Genomic DNA, 9,243 nt, shown 5'->3' on the forward strand with positions numbered 1-9,243 from the left:
GGACTGATTGAGCTGCCAGTCAATCTGGTGTGGAGTGGGTCGGCTCCACCTCGACTTTACTCCTGGGAGGTGGGGAAGGGGTGCAAGCGGCCCATCACCCACCCCCACCTGTAAAACACTCCTCCATGTTAAAAGGCATTATATAAATGTAAGTTTTTGTTGTTGTTGTTGATGTTGGTGATACATCAGATAGCAGTGTGGAAGCGGATCCCTTCCCCCACGCCACCCAGGGACCACACAATAATTAACTAGATGAGCAGAGCTGGTCTTTTTATACATTTAAATTGATGTTACATCTCCGTGTTGCACTGACAGAAAAGAGCAAGGCAAAACCTCAGCTGTATCCAAAACTGGACCCAAAAACCTGGTGATGCACCCCTCCCCCACCAACCCCACCCCCACCCCCGGAAAACCGTGTGTTACCTTAAGAGTTGGTTAACCTCCTAGCGAGAGAGCAAGACACACTGTTGGTTTTCAGGAGCTAATCAAAATATTCTGCATTTTTATTACTGGCCGACAGAAATACTTATCTGTGAATCTTACAATGACAGCTACATTCTTGTTACTGGGGATCTCAGCTGTTTCTTTTGAGCCTTAACTACTATGGCATAACACAGACGCAGAACACTGGGATTTCTTCCTCGGCCAATTTGTAGATATAGGTCTTGCGTTTGCACTTCGAGGTCCTCCTCAGCACCAAAACATTTGTGTGATATGGCACACTCATTACAGCGTCATCAATGCGCCCATCAGGCCCGAGACAACCCTTGTGCAGGCAGTAGGCTTCCATTAGCTTCCTTGGGTATCGCGCCTCATCTTCATTTATTCTGGAGATTGAAAAGGGACAAAGAATTAGGTAAAGAGCAGCTTGTACCTCCAATGATGCCCACCCAACGTGAAAAAAATCGAGAATTTAATATCTTTAGGGTGCTGAGGGGTAATCTAAGTGAGGTACTTGAAATCATAGACTAGAATGATGCAGCACTGAAGGAGGCCATTGTGCCTGTGCCCACAATAAGGTAGACACAGAGCAACTAGCTGTTTCCTTAGATGGGGAACATCCAGTTCAAGAGAGCATAACCTTAAAATTAGAGCTAGGTTATTTAGGAGTGAAATCAGGAACATTATCACCCAAAGCATCATGGATACCACAATCTCTTTTCCCAAAAGACTGTGGTACAGGGTCAACTGAAGCTTTTTAAGATTGACGTTGAGAGCAAGGGGTAGGTAAATGGAGTTGAGGTATGGGTCAGCTATCAAAGAAATGAATTGCAGAATGGGCCCGAGGGGCTGAATGGCCTCTTCCTGTATCTATGCAACAGCCGGATGATGGCTTTTCTTGTCCTTTCCTAGCCCAGAAGCATTGAGGCCAATTATAATAGCTCTAACACTGTCTCACAGACCACACCTCGGAACAAAAATCAAACCGCAGACCTTCAGATTTCTGTGGGTGAGAAGTGTCTTTAATCGCTAATCCATTAGGTGAGCTACTTGTGTCACTATTTTCACAACTTTAAGTGCAACTTACACAATGAACAACTTTGAAGCAATCTGCAATGTTGCTTTGAGATTTAGCAGAGGTTTCACTGTTTTCCTATTATCTCATTTTCTTAAATGGAGAAAAGCTGGGATCTCTGGACGAGCAGAGAAATTTCAGGGTCCAAATATAGAGATCACTCCAAGCTAATGAAGGGAGGTCTTGTGGCGCAGTGGGTAGTGTTCCTACCTCTGAGCCAGAAGCTCTGAGTTCGAGCCCCATTCCAGCACTCATTAGTCATAGCAGAAGGAGTGCCCATGACATGGACAAGCAAGTAGGTAAATGATCCTTCCAATACACCCCTGGCAGGCAGTAAGAGCGGGAGAGATTCTTGGTCAACCATTACTGAAACACACCTGGCCAGTACATCAGTATACAGCAGAAATCTCTCATTGGGGGAAAAAGATAGGCATATGTCCTACAATGGATGAACACAGCATGAAGAGGAGAAGTTAAAACAGATTTTAAAAATAATTAAAGAGGCTAATGGAATGTTGCCCTTTGTCTCAGGATTGGAAGTTATGTTAGAATTCAGGTTAGACCCTCTCTGGGGTATTGCATTCAGATCTGGATACTGCATGTCACGTAGGAAATGCACGCACACAGCTTTTGATGAAGGCAGAGTCCCTTTAAGAGTTATTGCCCAATACTGGAGGTGTACGCTCCACACTCTACCTGCAGCATGACACAACTCGTGATAATTGTCATTTTGTTTCATCTTCCTTAAGAATCAGTGTTGTAACAGCAGAAATTCCTGATAAACCTGACTGTACAACTCCACCACTAAAATGTGACACAACACATACCCCAAATGTATAGTTAATAATTAGCCACTTTCATAAAACAGTCCTGCACCTTTGGCTATGCTCTGATTCTATGAAGGGCAGAAGGAGGCCATTCAGCCCATCGGCATGTGTCAGCTCTACTCAGCTAGTCCCACATGCCCTATTTATTCCCCATAGCCCTGCTATTGTTTCCCCCATTTACCCAATTCTCCTTTTGAAAGTTATTGAACCTGCTTCCACCATCCTTTCAGGCAGTGCACTCCAGACCACAGCAACTCACTTGTGCTAATATTCTCATCTTCCCTCTGGTTCTTTTGCCAATTATGTTAAATCTGTGTCCTCTGGTTACCAACCCTCCTCCCAACGGAAATAGTTTCTCCTCCTTTACCCTATCAATACCCTTCATTATTTTGAACTACTCTTAAATCTCAGCTTCTCAAAGTAATCGATGGCACAGAATGAGGCCATTTGGCCCATTGAGTCCATACCAGCTCTCCATGAAATAATTTACATCTTCTGCATTGTACCTGATGCCAGCAGTGTAATTTGCCAAGAATTCAGGCAATAGAGAGACGATGGTGAGGAATGCTTTGACTACGCACTCCAGAATCTACCTTTCCACTGCCGAAGTTTTGCTAGTCTCATAACGGGCAAGGCTGGGCAGGAAGGATTTTATCAAAAGAGAAAATGAAACACTCCAGCATGCTTATCAAAGGTGCCATGTCACAACCTCATTACTGGATAATATACTTGAGTCACGAGCATTGATTAAGGATTGTTTTTTCTGGTTGGGGAAAATTGATGATGAGATTTTAAATTGTCATAAAGAGAATGAGGAGAGGGGTTAGGAGAAATTTCTTTCCAATGAGGGTCATTGTAACGTGAAATATACTAGGGAGTAGTTGAGACAGAGCTCATTGTATATCCTAAGAAGGAAAAGTAGATAGATATTGAAGCAGATGATGATAAGTTGTGCGGAGAGAACAATGGGATTAGTCTAGTAAAGAGCTAGCATTGACATGATGGGCCAAATAGCTTCCTTCTGTGGGGTGACTGCTATTGAGCACATAAAACTGGAATCTATTCAAAAGGGGATTCTTATCTCCTCCCCTCATCACGTGTATATCTTTGACCTAGCTGTTGCAATGGATGCTCCCTACACCCGCAACTAGTCACCACTACCCCAAACTCTATCCAAATTTTCATCCTGTCCCTGAATCATTGGAACCCAGGGAGCAGGGGCTGAAAGGTCAGTAATGAGGAAGAACTTAAGCAGCAGCAAGACTGGTTTCGTGAAATAGCCCAATAGAGAATCTCCCCCACTGAAATATGCCCTCCCCTATTTGAGACAGCTTCTCCATTATAAAAAGGGAGCTGGGAGCAAGCTACATTATATCAAAATGTGTCGCTGTAAACAGTGCATTATGTAGGAAGCTTCTCCTCCACTTCTGGAAAGTATGGACTTTTCCTAGGGTACAGATTCAGAATGACAATACCTGTCTGCCATTGCATCGAAAGTGGTGAGCTCTTATTAGCAGGTTACTGCAAGAATCACACAACCTTACAGCATAGCAGGCTATTCAACCCAACATGCCTGTGCTAGCTCTTTAAAAGAGCTCTCCAATTAGTTCCACTCCCCCTGCTCTTTATTCACAGCCCTGAAAATTCCCTTTATCAATGAGGAATGTTACAATTCAACCTGTTTCCACTATCCTTTTAGCCACAACATTCCAGATCATAAACAACTCATTGAATTAAAAAAGAGAACTCCATCTCCCTCTAGCTGTTGTGAGGCACTTATCTTCCCCCCCAAAAAAATGGAGGAGTGAAGTCCAATCGTAGAATGTTAGAACACAAAGGAAGTCCATTCCTTTTTGCTTGTGCCAGCCCTCTGAAAGAGCTAAAAACAAAAAGCTAAAAGCTAAAAGTTCTGCCGAAGGGCCATGGAGGCTCGAAACGTTGACTGATTTCTTCTCCGCCGATGCTGCCAGACTTGCTGAGTTTTTCCAGGTAATTCTGTTTTTGTTTTGCTCTGAAAGAGCTATCTACTTAGTTCAATGCCACTGCTCTTTCTTCAGACATATAAAGTTTTTTCTTCCTATATATTTTATCAATTTTCTTTTTAAAAGCTTTTCTAGATTATGTTTGTGCTAAAGTCATCAACACAATAACCCTGCTCTGTACGCTGGCCTCTCCTCACCCTACACTCACACTTGAGTATTTTTGCAGAAGGGATCTCTGGATAGTGATTAAAAGGGTACTGAGGCTGACTGTACTCCCTCCCCTCTCCCAAATGGCCAACCACTGATATCAGCTGATTCAGCACAGCGCAAAGATTAGACTAGGAGCTTTCTGCTCTTTATGACTCCACACTATCATATCGAGAAATGGTAACATTGTGGTTATATTACTGGACTAGTAACCCAGAGGTCTGGGATACATGAGTTCAAATCTCACCATGGCAGGTGACGGATTTAAATTGTTAACCAAAATGCTAGTATTAATAAAGGTGACCATTGGTAATGACAGATTTCCAATAACAAAACAATCAGGTTCAACAATATTCTTTAGGGGAAGAAATCTATCATTCTTACCCTGTCTGGCCTATTTGGACTCCAGACCCACTGCAATGTGGTTGACTCTTAACTGCCCTCTGACATGGGCAAGCCACTAGGGTCTCAAGAAGGCAACTCACCAACATCTTCTTAAGGTCAGTTGGAGATGGTCATTCAAGGCCACCCTTGTTAGTGATGCCCATATCATATGTATGAGTAATTTAAAAAACTACAAATTCCAACAGTTTCTCTGTTAGGGAAGAAGCCAGAAATAGTTTGCATCAAATACATGGCTGAGGTGAGTTTTATAATTACCTGTAAGACCAAGGGGAAGTGCTCCTTTCCCCAATCTGTGACGTGTGCATGTGAGATGCATTGAATTCTCTCCCAGGCCTTAGATTTCTTGCACTGGTCACTGCAGAGGCAGGCACCCAATGGTTCAACTTCCTTGACAGCTCCTTGTCGGAGGGTTCAGCACATTGTTTCTTGGCTCCATTGGATAGATCGGCCTTCAAGAGCAACACGAGACATACAACCCATTCCACCTGGTTGGGGTGGGGGGGTGGGGGGAAGGAAATGGAAAAAAGAAACTCCCATTTATGACCTGCAGTGTTACCAATACCTCACTAAGATTTGAAAGGAGCACAGAACCAACATGAACACATGAAATGAAAATGCACAGAAAGCATGCAAAAAAAAACATGGCATCCAACCCATTCCTTCTTCAGATCCTGCACAGTTTGGCTGGTCACAGACAGGACCCGACAAAGATGATGAATAACCATGCAAAATGCTGAACCTAGGTGAAATCCTTTCCTAATGTTCTGTGATCTGGGCTATAAATTTAACATTGAAGATCTATCCTGGCCAATTTCACAGGTGATATTTCAAATTGTTATGTTCTGTAAAATATTTGATTCTAGGAACAAGTGTGGGTGAGAACACTGTTCAATCCCTCAACCCTCAGGCTCTTTCTCCCCTACCTCAGGTGCCCTCCCAGGCTGGGTTCTCATCTGTTCCTCCTTCATCATTCAACCTTCTCCACTCTTTAGCTGATGATTCTTTCTGCAGATCACATGCCTTCCTTGACCACAGCCTCCAGGTCTCTCACAGTGGAACAGCCAAATCAATTAGGCCTCAATCTTCTCCCTCTATTTAAATGGGGCAATGAAAATCTACCTTTTATTGAATTCTCCTTCTGGGTATCTCAGGTTACTGTGACCAACACCTCACACCTTTGGCGGCTCAGTTCATAGCAGCTCTTTATCTATTGACATTTTTGTCCTCACCACTCCTTTGACTTCATGTAACTGCTACAGCTCTTCCACTGATCAAGTTGCCTCCAACGCAACACTATTCAAAGAGGAAAGAGTTGTCCCCTGAACTGACTAACATTCCTCCTTTAACCAATTATGCCAATAAAAACCCAAATTAACTGAGCGTCCATCGTGTTGTCCTCTGTCACATGTTGCTGAATGCTTTGCCTATTCAACCGCCACTGCACCCATTTTAATTTTGCAGTGTGAAGCAAAATTATAACACTCTACACTCTGGTATATCCCACCCTTGGCAGTCATGCTTTCAATCACTCATATCCCATTCTCTGGAATTCTTGTTCCAAATTCCCATGTCCATCCACCTTCCTCTCCTCCTTCAGGACTATTACAGATTTTGAATCTACCTTAGATCCCAGGTATAATGATACTAATTGCTGCTACCTCTGGGGATGATAAAGTGAGTTGCCAACAATCTCTCAGGTGGGTGTAAACAATCCAATTGTGCTATTTGAAGGGAGAGATCCCCTGGTGTCCTGGTCAAAATTTAGCCATGAACAATATTACTAAAACAGTTTTTAATTTTGTAGGATCTGTGCTACAAATGTGATTGCATGACAAAATTAGCTGCAAAGTGATTTGGGACAACCAGAGGCTAAAGCTTTTAGCTCTGAAGAAGAGTGAATCGGACTCAAAATGTTAACTCTGTTTCTCTCTCCACAGATGCTACCTGTGGCCTGCTGAGTTTTTCCAGCATTTTCTGCTTTTAATTTCTGTTTGTGGAAGTCTGCTGTGTGCAAATTAACTGCTGCGTCTTCAACATTACAACAGGGACTATACTTCAAAAGTATTTTGTTGGTTGTAACACACTTTGAGACATCCAGTGGTCATGAAAAGCACTTTATAAATGCAAGTCTCTCTTTTTTCCAGAAATATGTACAAAAAAGGATAATTTACATTTTAATAACATCTGTAGAAAAAAAAGATTTCAAAGCTCATACAATGAATTACTTTGACTGTAGCGATTGGCATTTTGTAGGCAAACTAAGATGTTGCACATATTAAGATCCCCCAAACTCAGTTAAATTAATGACTATCTACATGTGTCACAATCGTATTGAAGCACCTCAGAGTGCAATGTGATCTATGTAGATAGAGAATTGGAATATCATTGCACTTTCTGTAATGACCATTTTGAAATGCATTGTAACGTGCTTTTAGATATCTTATGAATAAAGTATACTTTTGCAAACAAAAATCTACAGAGGGAAAAGGACAACTGACAGAAGGGAGGGAGAGCACAGTGAAGAAAATAGGTTGGAAATAGACAACAAAAACAGAAATACCTGGAAAAACTCAGCAGGTCTGGTAGCATCGGCGGAGAAGAGCAAAGTTGTCGTTTCGAGTCCTCATGACCCTTCAACAGAACATGATTGGAGAAAGAGAGTGGACGAGATGCAGGAGCGAGAGAGAGAGAGAGAAAGCGATAGAGAATTACAGGAAAATAAAGCTTTTCTCCAACAGATGAGGTGGTTTGCTTTATTCGTTTTCAGGAATGTGGATGACACTTCACTACCCACCCCCAATGCCCCAACAAAGTTGGTGCCAGGTGCTTCAAAGGGCATTAAGTGTTGTGACATGGGGGTCGAATACATTGGGTAGGTGGGGATGCCAGGTTCCCTTCTCTCGAAGACATTACAAACCAGTTGGGTTCCAGTTGGATTTCCATTTTCAATTTTGCAGCTCCAAGGTTTCAACGGAATTAAATCTCACAACATAGGATTTCAATCCGGAATACCCCTCATTAACTGATTATATTTAATATTGGGGAGGGGAGGGGGGAGAAAGGCTTGATGAATCTTATTCAATCTCAATGGAGCCCCCTGTCCATTAGGCTCCCTTTCGAGTTCCACCAACCCTGACCCGCAACCAACCGCTGCCAAAGTGTTAAGTAAGTGCCCGCCACGAACTGGCAGTAGAGGAAAGAAAGACGTTTATTTAAATATAGGCAAAAAATAATAATAATAATAATACTGCTAATTTTGTTTGAGAAACTGCAGTTATGGAAACGGGGAACTGTTAGGAAAAACTACAATTGGCGTTCCTGACGATTACAGCCGCAACTTGGGGAGTGCCTAACGCCTTATTTTCCTGTCGAAGTGACACAAGAAGAAAAGACATTTAATTTAAAAAAAAAGGTAGCAACACCGATGTTGAAGAAGTTGGGTTAAAATGAAGATGGGTCTTTAACAAAGAAGCAAAACACAAACATTAGAGAGAGAGAGAGAGACAAGTTCCTATACAGTCTGTATAAACTAACACCTTCTTCCCCTGAGTTCACTGTCACTCCAGTTACCTTGAGATACATTGTTCACTGGCGGGTCCCCTCCTTCCGTATAGACGGTCTCTCTGTCTCTGTCTCTCCCCGCGTGTCTGCCAGTGATCCCTCCAACTCTGGGGCAGTTTTTAAAAAGGCGGGTTTGATCCGGCCGGATTTCACTTCTCCTGGAAAACCCCGAGAGCGTCCTGCATCATAGCGGCAGCCCCGGCGTTAAAGCGGCGAGAACCGAAACTCCAGCCAGCTGGGAGAAGAGGGGCGGAGAATCAGATTAAACAAGTGACCGTGCCCAACTCCGGCCTTATAAGGTAGCGATGGAAGTTGTAGAAACTCCCTTTACCGAACAAAGACCACAATGACATACTGCACTCAGAACCACACATTTCCCCAAAAGCTTTTTATTGTTAAGAAATTTCACTGCAATTCTCTTACATATATATATATTAAAAAAAACCCTGAATCATTATTTGGTTAATAGGACATGTTTTCAACTAAATAAGTTTCTGAAATAAAGAGATGGAGTTAAAGTTAAAGAATGCCAGACCAATTCTCTTACATATATATATATATGTTATAAAAAACCCTGAATCATTATTTGGTTAATAGGACATGTTTTCAACTAAATAAGTTTCTGAAATAAAGAGATGGAGTTAAAGTTAAAGTTAAAGAATGCCAGTCCACACTTGTGCCTGTGAATCATAAGGTTGTGAGTTCAAGCACAGGTCTCGAAACTTGAGGGCAATATCTAGGTTGT

General features: G+C 42.4%; 1 protein-coding gene across 1 annotated transcript; it reads right to left on the bottom strand.

The window, feature by feature from the left end:
* Positions 1-482: 482 nt before the first annotated feature.
* Positions 483-8,734, bottom strand: LOC144689142 (interleukin-17D-like). The gene is made up of 3 exons (XM_078556280.1): positions 8,508-8,734; positions 5,193-5,422; positions 483-827 (listed from the first exon to the last, which is right to left on the bottom strand). The coding sequence occupies exons 1-3, from the start codon at positions 8,517-8,519 to the stop codon at positions 602-604; spliced, it is 468 nt and encodes a 155-aa protein (XP_078412406.1). The 5' UTR covers positions 8,520-8,734; the 3' UTR covers positions 483-601.
* Positions 8,735-9,243: the final 509 nt, after the last annotated feature.

This window comes from Cetorhinus maximus, chromosome 13 (genome assembly GCF_964194155.1).
Source record: "Cetorhinus maximus chromosome 13, sCetMax3.hap1.1, whole genome shotgun sequence".
NCBI lineage: Eukaryota > Metazoa > Chordata > Chondrichthyes > Lamniformes > Cetorhinidae > Cetorhinus > Cetorhinus maximus.

Bases quoted from the DNA above. Each gene is read 5' to 3' on its own strand.
- LOC144689142 (XM_078556280.1), bottom strand. The intron at 828-5,192 runs GTAATTATAAAA...TTCAATCTCCAG, and splicing joins ACTTCCCCTTGGTCTTACAG to AATAAATGAAGATGAGGCGC.